Source organism: Ictalurus punctatus, chromosome 15, assembly GCF_001660625.3.
Source record: "Ictalurus punctatus breed USDA103 chromosome 15, Coco_2.0, whole genome shotgun sequence".
Classification (NCBI taxonomy): domain Eukaryota; kingdom Metazoa; phylum Chordata; class Actinopteri; order Siluriformes; family Ictaluridae; genus Ictalurus; species Ictalurus punctatus.
Genome location: NC_030430.2, coordinates 8,597,501 through 8,613,287, shown reverse-complemented (window position 1 = coordinate 8,613,287; position 15,787 = coordinate 8,597,501). Strand labels below are relative to the sequence as shown.

Sequence of the window (15,787 nt, the reverse complement as noted above, 5' to 3'; positions counted from 1 at the left end):
CTAAATTCCACTCAATAAAATAAGCAGGTTTTGGACACAGATTTAAACAAGATAAACACACACACACACACATAGTGTAATATTGTCTGATAGATAGTGATAAGTAATGTAGTATTGTGTATTACTGTGTACTATAGTGTGGTATTGTATGAAGTGCAGTGTTGTGGAGTGAAGCACTGTATACTGTGTAATATTGTGTAATATTTGCAGTGTAGAATAGTGTAGTCTTGTCTAATGTGTAGTATGTACTGTATACTTTATACTAACTTATATAGAACACGTGCTGTGTGTATTATTGTGCAGAGCTGATTATTACATTGCGATGTTGTTTATTAGTATGCATAGTTGGGGAAAATATTTGCATCATCATCAAAAAAAACCCAGTGTGACATTTAGAAAAAATCTGAGTCTGTATTCACATGTATATATAAAAATAGTTTATTATATTACGCTGTCATATAGTAGGCCAAATAAACAACTTTACACTTGAACAAACATACAGTATTATTGCAAAGACATTCACACTGTAATAAAGTAAAATACAGTACGTGTTAATAAAAATAAAGTCCTTCAGTAATGTCAGTAAACATATTCACCGCAGTGATGCTAATGGCATGCAGCCGAGCCACAAACTCATAAAACAATTTCTTCTTCACCATATAGTGCACTTAGGTACACGTACATACACTCTCAGTCTGTAAAATACTGCTGCGTGTGAGAGCCTGAGCTGTAACGTTCTGTCTTCAGTGTGCGTGTGTGTGTGTGTGTGTGTGTGTCAGTCACTCGTCTCGGGTCATCTGCACTTTGGAGTACGAGTCGCAGGGCGTAGTTAGGCAGGAGGTGGGCAGAGTGAATGGCCAGTAGAACTCACAGGGCACCACGGAGCGAACGTTCCTCTCCAGGAAGTTAAACACGTACTTCCACCACACACGGGAGAGATAATTCTGAGGAGAATCTCTTAGAGACTGGAAGAGAAAGAGAAGAGAGAGAGAGTTAATAATAATAATAATAATAATAATAATAATGTTTAAAGTATAACACATATTGAATCTGATACTGAGTCATTCAGTGAATCAAATGTTTTCGGTTCTTTTAGTCAGTCAAACACAGGTAATTACAATGAGGTTTGTCAGGGTGAGGTTCAATTGCAAGCACTGCACAAGAATTCTTAAGTGATTAACACGAACGTTTCGCATAGACGGCACACAATCTTTGATTCGCGTAGACTTGCAAACCGGTTCGCCTGATTCGTTTAAAAGAATCGGTCAAAAGCATGATTCATTTACGTGTTGCACATCAGTAGCTGATTTGTAATTGTGAATTCATCCTCAATGTTGGATAAATAACTCCTTTTACAGATTCTACTTGGAGCGAAATGGAACTTTGTTGTTTCTAGGGAAACGTTATTTCGTAGGCTGGTTCGTATTTGGTTCCCGGCTGCGTCGGCTATTAAAATCAGTCTTTCTCCCGTTAGTTTTGTTAAAATGCTTAAAAAACTAGACCGTAGTGTATACAGAAGACGATGTCATTAGTAGAGGATGATGGGAATGCGTGATCAAGGAGTTAAACCGGAGTTTTCACTTTTACTCATGTTTGTTTATAACGTCGCATAATCCCACACTGTCGAATGAGAGATTCAGAAAATGGTGTTTGACGTGATGGGTTTATACGTGACTGACACTTATCGTTACAGGAAATCCCTTGTAACGATTTGAAAGGACAAGGGTTTGTAGTTTTAATGCTTCCTGGTTGTTGGACATGCTGTGGTACTAAAATAAGAAGGCACTCTCGGTTTCCGCTGTGATATACACATCACGTTCACATCACACTGCACTTTACCTGGTTGTTGGCCATGGTGTGGTACCAGTAGAAGAGGCGTGATGTAACGAAATATGCCACCACCACGTCCACGCTGTAGTGCTCGTGAGCTACAAGGATGAAGATCACGCCCATTAAACTCAGCAACCAGCAGACCAGGTGATACCACCACATCCAGCGCGGGGAGTCTGCAACAGACAACAGAATAGTGCTGAAGACCAAACGCAACATGTGCAGCTGATTCATCGTGAACATGAAATCACCGAGAAACAACTACAGATGTCTATGACTATACATAAATATGCATGAATATGCAAATTAGAAACCCTTCCATGTCTTCCTGCCTTCCATAATAGCCTCAATAACATCTGCTATTAGGCACAGGTGGGAACATATAGGAATTTACATCCTTGCAGATTATTGAACAGTCATAAAATAAAACGTTACCATGACAACCACCGTTTTTCCTCTCTAAAGTTAGCTAGCTCAAATGAATTACAAGCGGACGCAATATCAGCATCACAAATATGATTCACATCCTCATTTCTTCTGAACAGAACATTGTCCAAATATAACATTACCATGACAACCACCAGTGATCTGTCGATCTCAAAAGTTAGCTACGGTAGCTAGCTGCCTAGTCAATTAGCTACTAGCTTGCAGGTGGGGATGATTTCAGTACCAGAGTTTTGATTTGTATCCTCATTTTCTCTGAATATACCACTGTCCAACTGTACTGTTAGCATGACAACCACCATCTGTTCAACTGTTAAGTTCTAAAGCTCTAGTTCAATCTAGCACCTAGTGCCCAGGTTCTGTTGCAGGGCATTTCTGACCACAGCTTCATCCTTAAGATTTTACGAAAAAAGAAATCTAGAATGCTCCGTCCGTCCCTGACTGTTGGTGCAGAAGTGATGATGATGATGATGAGCACACTCACATTCACTGATGAAGAGGTAGGTGAGTGTGAGGATGACCGTGTGACCGCTGTACAGGAAATCACCACACATCATGTGCGAGCCCGTGATGGACAAACCTCCTCCTGAGATAAGCTGTAAGATCCGATACACTTTCCCCACTGAGTCATCATACAACTGGAGAAAGAGACAGCCAGAGAGAGTGAGAGAGTGAGAGAGATTGAACTCAGGGCTAACTCATTACAGAGGAGATGAAAGCAAAGTGTGCACACACACAAACAAACAAAAACAAACCTTAGGAGCACAGTTCATGTGTGTGCTGGGGACAGGCAGCGTGGTGATGTACATGGTGATGATGCGATACAGATACAGCATCCCCATCAGGAAGAAGAATCTGCGGCCTATGATCGACCTGAAAACACACACACACACTTTACCATTTACAATCTGTCATCAGTGGACAAACCCTGACCATATGGCAGAAGCACAAACACGACTCCTCTCTGAATGGCGCTTAGTGGAAGTGATGAGTGTTATGATTTGTACCACGGTAGTGGAGAGTACTTGTTTTTGATTGTCTGGCAGTCAGAGTGTGTGTGTGTGTGTGTGTGTGTGTGTGTGTGTGTGTGTGTACATTTAGAGAGACAGTGAGAAAGAGAGACACTTAATATACTGACTTGTGTTTGAGACAGAGCCACTGTGTGGTCCAGACGAGAGTCAGGAAAATGCCGTTGACCTCGGTGACAGTAAACGCCCACTCCAGACGCGGTACATAATCGAAGAACTTATCAGGCAGCGGCGGGTTGTCCGCCTTCTCTGGAACGCGCTCATGCACCACAGTGATCATGACAGTGGTGCAGAAGAGCATAGTCCCCGCCCACAGGAAGGACACGCCTGTTTTCCACCACTCAGCCGGTAGACGCTCAACATGCAGGTGCTCAGGGCGTGGCTCACCTATGCTGATGCGGATGTAGTCCTGGTTCTTACGCAGCAAGCGTGCAAAACCTCGTGACAAACGGGACTGGGGTGTTGCATGGTCTGTGGAGTGGTCTGCAGCTCCGCCCTCTTTCTTAATGGCCGGGGTTCGTTCTGTGGGCGGAGTCTGAGGGTGTGTGGACGTGTCCGGAACTAATACTTCAATTTGGCTGTGATTTTCACCTTCGTGCTGTGCCGATTCAGGGAACTCAGCCGCCGTCATCGTTAATGTACACACACACACACAAATCACCCTGTGTTTTGTGAATGGATAATAATCTCCTCAGAGGAACGGAAACAAACCACAGGCTGCTGAATTTCTGCTGCTTCCTGCATGAACTGTGACCTGAGAGAGAAAGAGAGAGCCATGAAGACAGTGTGTTAGAAATGGACGTATGTGTGAGTGTGTGTGGGTGTGTGTGTTGGAATTAAATAAACATTAGCTGTCAATCTTTGAAGAAATAAAATGACACAACTGATGTGCAAACAGGACACAAATATCAGAACTATGCCCAGGAGCAAGGAATTGTGGTGGATGATTATTATACACAAAATTGTCTCGGGATAAAATTTCTCCCACATGCTCTTACGCTTGTAGTGAAACACATCTCTGGTCACTGCATTACGTCAAACATGTAAATGACCTCAGGACACAGCGATTTCCTGTGACTTTTCTCGCTTCAGGTTGTTTAATGCAAAAGAGTGTTGCTTCATTTTGCATGCTGTTGCTAATTTCCTCAAAAGTACCAACTTTTTCATGGATCCTTAAAGTTGGCTTGGTTTGGCATGTTTAAAGGTTCAGTCTGTAATGTCCACATGTTTCTACACCTGTAATTATCACAATTATAATTAACTGCCACAGTATGCATAAGATCTGGCCTGTTTAAATTTTTCTGGCTCTGAAATTAGCTCCGCCCACTGCTGGAACAAAGTTGCTCGACTCCACCCTTTTTCTTTACAAGGCAACTCACAAGAATGTGTGTAATTTGAACAGAGAAGGTGTGCGGGTGTGACGGCTAGTCAATTTGCCTCTCACAGGATGCGCAGTAAACACTGGGAGTGCTCTGTGTAAGGAACGTCGGTAAGAATGGGGCACTTTGGCCACGAATTAAATGGCTCGTGTCCTCATTTATAGCTGCGGTGACATAAGTGAAAACAGGAGCTGGTGTGTTCCAAATGATGTTCCACAACATTAAATGGAACTATAAACAGATAAAAAGTATGATGTTTCATTCTTTAATTTTAAACACTGGTAAAGAGTTGTGGTGCAAGAGGAATAAAGCACTTCAGAGCGGTACTTCAGAGTGGTAACAGTAACTCCACTTCATCACTCCACCCCAGTGTTGATTATTTTCCTAGAGCAGCATGACACAGAGTGTTTGATTTTTTAAATTTATTATATACTGTTGTGTCATAACAAGTGAGTGTAATCTCTACTGAAAGATGTGAACCATATACCAGTATATTACACTACATATAAATACACTAATAAATTAATAAAAGACTCTTACTGTGCTTCAAGAAACATTAACAGCTGCCATATCATAAATTTCTAATATACAAGTTAATATTAACATTAATAAAATACATCACATCACAGGAACTAGCAAAGCCTTTAGCACAGTTTACTGTATAATTAATTTACAAATATAGTTAGTTAGTTTTAAAATGATCATTTTGAAAATGTTATGAATAGAACAGATGATCATTTGAAGTGCCACAGTAAAAATATTGTGTGTGTGTGTGTTGCAAGAAGTTTTGCAAATAGTCTAACACAGTCATGACGTTGTATTACACCTCTTAACCAGTTAAACCCCGTTAATACTAAGGTGTTCCTGATGGAGCCACGCAGGGCATTCAGCATACTCTATGTAGCATTACAATGATTTATTCTGATATCAATTAAACCACAATTAGTTTTTAGAGCTTTAACAGGTAGGTAAAACATACTTACTAAAAGGTAATAAAGAGGCACCATTTGTGGGTACAACCCCAGCGACAAGAACAGGTACAGTTTAGTAGCTATAGTTAATTATTAAATAGTTTATTCTTCTATACCAGCACATGTCCGGGCTTTTTATTTCCTCTTATTCCACAGCAAAATGATAAAAGAACATCATTATTTTTTTATGTTTATAGTTACATTTAATGTCTGTCAAAAAGTTCCTGTTGTCACTTACTTTATCAGCCTCTCTTTATTATCTCTCTTGAAGTTAATAAGACAAAAAAAAAAAAACCCACAAACAGCGTGTTGTATTTTTGTTACCGAGAAACCGAAAAGAAGCATAAACTCCTCTGTCCTGAAGATGTCAGAAAAGTTACAGCTTTAACCTCTGACTGTTACCCAGCGCTGACACTGGACACTCCTTCCATACGTGTAACAAACACATTTCTCCTTACAGAAAACTTCACGCACACGTTTTAATCTGTTTACTATCAGAGGAGCGTCCACTGTGCATGTCCCTGTGAACGAGGTGTTACTACGGAAACGATAACGTATCAGAACGAGCGTGTTAATGATAAATAAACCTGTGATTTGCAGCTACGCTACAGTCAGAGCTGCTGTTCTAGAAAACTAATCAAGACCTTCTGATTTGAGAACTCAAAAGAGCTGTGGCATAAAATGATAGAATTAGCAATGAAATTGTTTTGTGAAGTTCAGATGATGAGAAATAATAGCGATAATACCTTGCTTAATGGAACCTAGATCATTTCCACGGTTACACAATCTATAATCAGTGTGTGCGTTTAAGAAGCAAACAAAGGTAGGTCTGTGGAAGAATCTTAACAAAAGGCCAAAAGGTGCTGGTGTGTGAGTGTTAGACAGAAGGTGAATTTGAGCTGACACACCCTGCTTCTGGAACTCGTCTTTCAACACAGGGTCACATTCTTTCACTTCTTTATCTCTTCATCTTTCTTACTGTTTCATGTGTCAAAGCAACGTTAAACACTCAGCAACCTTTATTTTATTGAGTTATTTACTTATTTATTTTACTGTAAATGTGATTACTACTCGGTTAACCGGAAACAATGAATCACTGAAACGACATCAACTAATGTTGAGTCTGAAGTTCTGAGGAAAAATGGCGGACGGTTTCGACGTATCAACGAAACCGACGCATAAACGAAAATAACCCGTTATTAAAGGCGGAAATGACCGCTGGACACAGTCCAAAAGCCATAAAATTGTATTTCTCCCCGGTGTGACGTGTGTTCAAGTGATAAAGATGAAAATGGTGATGAAGCGAGGAGAATTGCACCACTGAGGTCACTGACCCAAGTTGATACGGGATAAACGCTCTGCGCATGTGCGACCCATCTCGAATACTGTATAGCTACTGTAGACTATTACAGTAATGTATTGTACTTATTGTATTTTTTAAACGCTGTAACATTAGTGAGCTCTACGAATTACAGAAAGAATAATAACAATGTACAAATCATGAAACTGTCACATCCTAAAATCTCCACCTGTAACCCTCAGAGCAACATGGCGCGTGTTCCAGGGAAATTATGAAGAAGAAAACCCCAAAACAAAAACACGGAAATGTAAATACACTGGTTTCTAACAATAACCCGCTGACACTTGAGCACACAGATGCAGTAAAGTTAGGTGGACAGCCTGGAGGTCGGTATGGTGAGATGAAGAAAGGCCATATGGATATTTGTTTAATATTTGTTTAGACAGTTATCTCTGAGAACTGAGAACCGCACGTGCAATCTGGCATTATAATATCCTCTTTACAGATCACATTGTGGTGTTTATCAAAAAGCAGCCAATTCAGCTCTACTTGTTAGAAATGTTTATCTTGATCGTGTTACGTATATTTCAGGCTTGTAAACATTCGTTTAATAAATTAAAGCTCTCACCTGGATCTTCACCTGGATCTTCACCTGGATCTTCTCCTGGACCTGATGATTGAATCTTACAGCTGTGTGTGTTAAAGCTCAGTAAATGATCAGTGTTTCCATGTTCACTCCACACGGACAGAGACCGAAATCCGAATCTGAAGCCTTCACCTGCCCCTAACGCCCACCTAGGTCTCAAAACCACGCCCACTTCCGGTTAAACTCGGATCTTAAAGAACACACATACACACAAAGACACACACACACACAAACAAACAAACAAACAATAAATATAACTCCTAGAGCAGAGAGCAAATTTGAGGTGAGAGAATGTAAACACAGCTGTGTGTTAGAACAGTTCATCATTTCTCTGACAGTTTGAGATGTGAGTTTGCTTTCAAGCTGTAGAGGTTAGTGAAACACAGTGGAACTAAAACCCTACATCTGTAGAAGGATGGTAGAGATGGACTGGAGGCTCTGAGTCACAGTTTGAGGTTCTTGGAAACACATTCTTTCTGGTTGAAAATTCCTCTCATATCGATACATAAAGAATGCTGCTCCAGATTACAGACACATTCTTCTCCGGAGTACATACAGTGCAACAACGTTTAAAAAAACAAGTAAATCAGCTGTGCTTGTGTCTGGTGTGTGTTTAGGGATCACGGTGCAGGAACTCTTCAGCGTCCTTATTCAGCGTCTCTGATACCATGAAGTTCCTCTACAGAGTCCACACCACGTTCACTCAGCCTCTGTACGCTGGGCTTAGGGTTGATGGAACTGTGAGGTTGTGTGATCCTAAGTAACGAGCCTGTGGTGTTTTATGGTCGGTAATAATCACATGAAATATTTGAATCGTGAATATTTGATTTCTAGTACAATCCATTAAAAACAAGTAAATATTCTATTAAAAAATAATTAAATGAAAGTATGATCCTAATCAGTTACACAATTTTGACTGTACACAATAAAAATACAAAAACAAAAGACAAAAAAAAACTACAAAGGGAAACGAAGAGACTTGTTCTGCTAGGCTACATGAAACTAAAATGAAACTAATGTTAACGTGATCACCTCACACATTAAAAGAGAAATGTTGGTATCTAACGTCTGTATGTGACCTAAACACTCATCTACTTGTAGAAGAGGAACACTTCAGTCCATTTTTTTCAGCCATGTCTGTTTTATATAATTAAATGTCGACATTTCTGCTGTAAACTGTGGAAAAGTCTCACTGTCTCCCTCAGCGTTGATGTTTTATACTCTATTATACTCACCTCTTCTGGTGATTTTGTGGAACTGCATGAGCTGTTTATTAAACTGTGGAGATTAAAGTAATAACATTATAAGCGTACTATCATTCATATTACAGTAATATTACAATCACATAATACTTCTGTTTTACAAATAATTTAGAGAAGGAAAAGTAGCCCATGCTTAGTAGTAACATGCTTTTAATTACAAAGCAGTTATCCCAATGTTGGCAAGCATGCTAATGAAATTTGATACTGTTTTACAAAATACAACTGTATAATAGCACATTATTAGCTTGTTTGCTAAATAATAATTGGGCTAATGTTGGCTAGTTTGCTCACAATTGTGGATAATTGTTTTAATTATTATTTATGAATAACATAAGCTAGCTCACTAGCAGCCTTGGTTACTGCTTTGTACAATATAACGGCCTAATATTAGCTAGTTTACCAGCGAACCTAGCTAACGACTTTAAATAATGATAATTTTAATAATAGGTTCTAATGAAATACGTGGAAGAGCTCCCTCTGGTGGCCTGCTGGTGAACTGTCTATCGTGAATGTGACAAAATACTTACTAAAATTTTCATCAGTAATATCGCAGCCCAGTGAAAGAATTATGGGACTATCTTCACCGAGAAGGACACATAACACACTAACACAACTTTAATTTTCACGCTAACACATATATTGTGTTTACGCTAACGCTCGTTTTGTTGGTCTGCTCATCTCGCGTTGCTGTGAACTTTTCACTCAGGAATTATTAAGTCATTTCTGCATTTTTTCTCACTGATATCACACAGTATGTCACCGATATGGAGCTGGCGTGTGCCGTCGGGCCTTTGTTAACAATAGCACACTAACAATAACGGATCATAATCATAAAGTAAGCGCCATGCTGTGATGAAATGGTATCTGGTTATGTGCAGTAATGCTACACTGACGTGAACTCCTGTACACACACACACACACACACACACACAGAAACAGATGCTTGGAGTCAGTGTGTCTCAGACATTGTGTCGTTTATTTAGCTGCATTGCTTACATCACTTATTGAAACACAGTACTGCTGTTTGTAACACAATGCTGTAAAGTTTATTGTACAAAATTCTCAAAAGGTGAAGTGAGTAACATATATTTAATTTTCTGTCTGATTTCTGTTCCACCAACAGGCCACATGTTCTATACAGTATTTATCATCAGCCAGTAGCATCTGTAAATAAGCCAACAACTAGGTATAAAGTAAAAGTAAATATTAGAGAGGAACAGCCTGAGGTAAATCACTGTCTGAATCTGAGACGCTTGCTGTTTGTGTGTAAATGTGTCGGTGTAATGTTGAGGTTAAATCCAAACACCACACTGAGGAGGATGTCAGTGTTTGTATCGTAGTGTTTCAGTTTGAGTAGGTTACTGTTTTAACCCCCACATGTTTCAGAATATTTCAGATACACAACCTTGCTGCACTGCTGAACCAGACAACCTCCTGCTCCTCCATATCACATTTCTAAAGAACATCACAGCAGGTGTTCAGCAAGAGAGTGTGTGTGTGTGTGTGTGTGTGTGTGTGTGTGTGTGTGTGTGTGTGTGTGTGTGTGTGTGTGTGTGTGTGTGATATTGGCGTGTGGCGTGTGTCCAGATTATGTCAGTGAAGAAAACAAAGCTTTCAAACCTTCAGGGTAGGATTTACAGACCAGCGTACCTCCTGCAGTGTGGAACGGACAAGCAGCTGAAGAAAAAGATCTGAAAACCGTCTTCTCCTCTTAAAGGACGGAACAGAACATTTAGGAATCTAATCACCAGCACTATGTTACCATGGCAACACACAACAGCCTTATTATTGACGTCACTTTTTGCAAGTAATAAAGACTCACCTATTTTCCGGGCTAGTGTTTCACCTGTTTACATTACAGAGACTTCTAATCTAATCTCACCTGTTTAAGTGACAGTCACTGATGAATCTTGAATCAAGTTCACACTGTACCTGATTCTCTCTCTCTCTCTCTCTCTCTCACACACACACACACATCACTCCGCATAACACGTGCTAATCACCGATCTGTGGGTGTTAATATGCAGTGTGAAACGCTCTTTTGTGTGTGTGTGTGTGTGTGTGTGTGTGTGTGTGTGTGTGTGTGTGTGTGATTTGTCAGATTGTCACGAGGTGAAACTGAAGCTGAAGATGAATCGGGGATGTGGGTTTCACAGGAGGACGAAACCATACCTCGAGAACGGTATAAAACCACAGCGCGCGCACACGGTAACACAACGCACAGCAGCGGGGAACAGCGCGCGCTCCTCAAGCACATCACCGTTTGAGTGTTTATGAGTGTGAGCGTGTATGTGATGTGAGAAACATCCCTCAGGTTAACAGTTAACATGCACACCTGAACCTCGGCGCGCGTGCTTAGTGAAATCGGCTTTTAAGTTTGATTTCTGGATCATAGTTTAGTTGTAAACTTTTTGTTTTCTCAGCATGCGGACATGCGCGTGGGGTTTCTGCACGCTGCTCGCGGTGCTCTCAGTCAGCACGAGCCAACCGCACAGCGAATATCCCGGAGTCACGAGGACCCGTAAATACTTGACTAAGGTAAGAGGCGCGCGCAGATACAGAGCCAGGGCTGACTGGGCACGTGCCGTGAGTCCTGACACAGAGATCAGATCATTATTCATTATTACACTCGAGATTTTATTCTGTGGCTTTACTTATAATGTATCGTTATATTTTCATCATTTATTTATTTAATTGTTATTTTTAAATGTGAAATAATTCACTGTAGTGTTTAATTGTGATGATGTTAAATTAAACGTTGTGACTTTATTTCCTGAATGGTTTTAAAAGTATTATATTACATTATATTACATTATATTATATTACATTATGTTATATTATATGGGGTGACGTGGCGGTGCAGTCGGTAGCATCGCTGCTGCACAGCTCCTGATCTCAGGTTTCTGTGTGTGTGTGTAGTTTCACGTCCTCCCTGTGTCTGTGTGGGTTCCTCCAGGTTCACTGGTTTCCTCCCACTGTCCAAAATCATCCAGGTGGGCAGACTGGCTCATATCAATTGCCCCTAGGTGTGAAAGTGTTTGTGTTTTTGTGTGCGTGAGCATTTGCATGAAAGTGTGTGTGTGTGCGCGTGCATTTTCATGAAAGTGTGTGTGAACATGTGCGCGTGTGTGTGCGCATGTGTGTGAAAGTGTGTGTTAGAGATGTAACAGTATGAAAATTTCATGTCACGATTATCGTGACCAAAACTATCATGGTTATATCAGTATTATCACTGTATTGTTAAAATGCGCTGAAAATGTATAGAAAGTACTGATACACACTGAAATTATTTAAACAGGTTTTATATTTGAAAATCAACAAACAACAAATAAAATTAGCAGCATAATGCTTGCTCGAGTGTCTGTGTCACTTGTAGATGAGGAGTGAGTCGACGAGGAACCAGGAGCATCACTGGGTTTGCATGCTGCAGCCCACTCTGTATACAAGGGAATGGCAATGCAGTATAGTAATAATAATCATCATAATCATAATAAAGATATTAATTCTTATTCTTTTTATTAACTTACACACACATTTGATAAAAATCTGTTGGTTGGGTGACTAAATTACATAACAAGTTATTATAAGGCTCCCTGAAATTCTTGATTCTGGTCAATCCACTGTCTGATATTTCCTGTTTACGACCGTCGTCAGTAGCAACGCAGTATAACACAACGCTGAACAATCTTGAAACTCCGGCTTCTTTCATGTCACATACTCTCTCCTGTCATACAAACACAACCGCTGCCATTGTGTGACTCTGTTATTATTAACGATCGTATAGAAAATTAAATTGGAGGACTTTAGTATTTGAATTGGACGATTGTTTTGTACACTACAATGAATCATAAAATAATAAAGAACAGGTAAAATTGTAAAATATTCATCTCCAATCAGTATTTCCCCATAATTATTTGAAAACCCGTATATTAGTGGTATGAATGTACATAATCCCTTAAATGTGGCACTAATTGATTATTTGTTGCTGTCTTGTTTGAACTTGTTTGTTTGTCTTGGCTCGAAGCCATGCACTCACTAGGAACTGTTTCTTCGTGGAAGCTTGCGTTTATTCCAAGCAAGATAAGAAATTATTTTAAACCAGTTCAATATTTTGTGTCCAACTATTCACTTTTCGTTATAATTTTCCCCAACTCGTGCACTGAGCTAAAAGTTATGTTACATTGCATGCACTATAAACTGATGGATGGTTGTCATGAAGATTAGACGTGTTTCCCCGTTTCGCAGCAACTTTCTTCCAGCGAGCTCTGCACACAGGGTCGCCATCTTCTATTACGTTTCCCTCAGCATTTTTATAAAAACCCAAATATGATCACACTTGGGCGCACGGCTTAGAGGTTATCATGTTCACCTCACAGTTCCAGGGTCGGGGGTTTGATTCCTGCCGTGGTCCTGTGTGTGCAGAGTTCGCATGTTCTTCCCCTGCTGCGGGGGTTTCCTCTGGGTACTGCCCTATGATGGATTGGCACCCTGTCCAGGGTGTACCCCGCCCTGTTCCCCATGCTCCCTGGGATAGGCTCCAGGTTCCCCACGACCCTGAAGGACAACATTTACCATGAGTTTTACAAATCACGATAATCGCGCACGGTTTTAATGATAATTAAATATGACATGTGATACTAACCTTCTGGGAATTTTATCGTGAAACCAGTAACCGTTTCATCCCTAGTGTGTGTGTGTGTGTGTGGTCTGTGAAGAGCTGGTGTCCCATCTAGAGTGTGTTCACGCTTCATACCATGTGCAGGTTTCAGATCCGCCATCAGGATAAAACACTTACTGAAGTTAAATGAATGATGTAAAATATTATATTACATGACACTGTGTGTATGTGTGTGTGTGTGTGTGTGTGTATGTATTAGGCTTACTTCTGCAGTGCAGATAGTGAATGTGCGCCGAGACTTTATTGCAAGGCCCCAGGCCACGCCCACTCTCAGTGCTCACCCTGTAAGAGAAGGGCAAGACATTGCCGTAGAGACCTTATGTGTTGCCCTGGAAACGAGTGTCGTAACCGTAAGTAAAATGCACACAAACTCTACACAGTACCAAAATAATGTGGAAGATAATGTAGATTTTTTTTCATCATAGTCATTATCATTATCATTTTAAGAACGGTTATGATGCCGCTGTGTTCAGTCATCAGTGTCACTGTGCAGAATTTATAAATTAAAACGTGTTTGTTGTTTTTCTGTTTTCTTTGTCTCTCACACAGATGTGTGTAGTCGAGTTTCAGCACGAGTGTCAACAGAACACACTGGAAAACTGAAGAACCGAATCTATAGCTCTACTGGACGACGAAAGACAAGCAGGAAGCTCAACAAACCACATAAAGGTGTGTGTGGGTGTGTATGTGTGTGTACATCGACATGTCTGACAAATTGGAAAGGTATTAAATAGTATTAAACAATTATAGCGTGTGTGTGTTTCAGGTGACTTGGGTGCACAGTGTGTGCGTTCAGCTGATTGTGGGCGTGGCCTGTGCTGTGCACGTCACTTGTGGAATAGAGTGTGTAAGGCGGAGCCTCAGGAGGGGCAGGTGTGCTCCACCCCCTGGCGCTTTAAACACACAGGCACTGGTCACACACTGGAGCTGTTCCAGCTGTGTCCCTGTTCAGCTGGCCTCGAGTGCAGGACGCAGAGTCTCACACACTCACACTCCAATGCACACACCAACATACACAACAAGGCACGTACCAATGCACACACCAACGCACACATCAACATACACACCAACAGACACCGACCTGCTGCTGCTGTCAGATTGCACACCTGCCAACAACTCTGAGAAACAGAGAGAGAGAGACAGAATGAGAGACAGACAGACAGAGAGACAGACATTTTAATGCCACAAGTTTGTTAGACACTTGTACCAACAAGAACACGAAATATCACAAAGACTCAACACACAAACAATCCAATCCACAAGTCCAACATTTCCAATTTGCATATTCATCCATATTCATATCCCTGGAGTTTATAATGAGGGTAAATGTGTAGGGATTCCTGTATTCAGCTCATTTTACTCAATAAACTGTTTATTATTGTACACTGATATTTTGAATTGGTTTAAAATTCCGACTGAATATTAAGATGTCAGAAAAACCAACCTGTATGTGCGAGTGTGTGAGTGTGCGTGTGTTTGTCTGTGTGTGTGTGTGTGTGTGTGTGTGTGTTACTGAAAAGTTGCTAATAACAATAAGCTAAAGGTCAGTCAGCATGAGAGCACTTACGGTGAGGTCCAGGGTCTGAGAGCACACTGAACACCTGAGAGTTTTTCCATTTAATACTGGAAATAAGTTTCACAACATTAAAAAAAAAAAAACCCAAAGGAAACGTTTATATCTTGAATATTTAATATTCATGATTCTGCACTGTTTCTCAACTTTAACTATTTAAATTTTAGTAAATCTGATAAATCTAATAAATAGAATTCAGTAAATCTAATAAATACTGATTAGATGTAGAATATTGTGGAATATTCTAAAAGAGGAACAAATCAAACGTTCAGAAACACTGACATTCATCTAAATATTTTCCACTCAAGCTGTTGCTGATAAGAAAAAATGTGTATTAAATTAGATTGAAATAGAACAGAATAAACATCTACACTAGTGCTCTCAGACACTGGACCCTACACACACACACACACACACACACACACACACACACACACACACACTCACACACACACACACACAGCCACATGTCATGTTTGACGTCTCATAAAACAGCTCAGTGACTTTTCACTGATCTCAGTCAGACTAAGCGTGTGTGTGTGTGTGTGTGTATGTGTGTGTGTGTGTGTTTGTGGAGCCTCTGGAACAGATAAAAAGTGATTTAAGATCTCACTGTTTTTTCACTAAAACCCCTGACCCGGTCGCTGTAGAACACAGGATTGTACAGAACATTTAC

At 40.3% G+C, this 15,787-nt stretch overlaps 3 protein-coding genes across 7 annotated transcripts in view; 1 reads left to right on the top strand and 2 right to left on the bottom strand.

Moving 5' to 3' along the window:
• Window positions 1–422: 422 nt before the first annotated feature.
• sgms2b (sphingomyelin synthase 2b) lies at window positions 423–7,768 on the bottom strand. Of its 3 annotated transcripts, none has more exons than XM_017486643.3 (6): window positions 7,581–7,768; window positions 3,413–4,056; window positions 3,030–3,147; window positions 2,759–2,912; window positions 1,840–2,006; window positions 423–965 (listed from the first exon to the last, which is right to left on the bottom strand). In XM_017486643.3, exons 2-6 carry the CDS (start codon window positions 3,931–3,933, stop codon window positions 780–782), a joined length of 1,146 nt encoding a protein of 381 aa, XP_017342132.1. In that variant the 5' UTR covers window positions 3,934–4,056; window positions 7,581–7,768; the 3' UTR covers window positions 423–779. The 3 variants fall into 3 exon arrangements, with proteins under 3 accessions (XP_017342132.1, XP_047016486.1, XP_017342131.1); XM_047160530.2 differs by having other exon boundaries at window positions 7,593–7,766; XM_017486642.3 differs by having other exon boundaries at window positions 7,605–7,766.
• A 3,093-nt stretch (window positions 7,769–10,861) lies between these two features.
• LOC108275726 (dickkopf-related protein 4) lies at window positions 10,862–14,927 on the top strand. Of its 2 annotated transcripts, none has more exons than XM_017486648.3 (5): window positions 10,862–11,042; window positions 11,284–11,398; window positions 13,738–13,888; window positions 14,088–14,207; window positions 14,305–14,927. In XM_017486648.3, the coding sequence occupies exons 1-5, from the start codon at window positions 11,002–11,004 to the stop codon at window positions 14,658–14,660; spliced, it is 783 nt and encodes a 260-aa protein (XP_017342137.2). In that variant the 5' UTR covers window positions 10,862–11,001; the 3' UTR covers window positions 14,661–14,927. The 2 variants fall into 2 exon arrangements, with proteins under 2 accessions (XP_017342137.2, XP_017342139.1); XM_017486650.3 differs by lacking the exon at window positions 10,862–11,042 and adding an exon at window positions 11,063–11,174.
• aimp1b (aminoacyl tRNA synthetase complex interacting multifunctional protein 1b) overlaps window positions 14,697–15,787 on the bottom strand; it is a 5,629-nt gene continuing 4,538 nt past the window's right edge. For both annotated transcript variants that reach the window (XM_017486645.3, XM_017486646.3), the window contains exon 7: window positions 14,697–15,787. This exon is cut by the window's right edge and continues 895 nt beyond it. The gene's annotated coding sequence lies outside the window, so the exon portion shown is untranslated.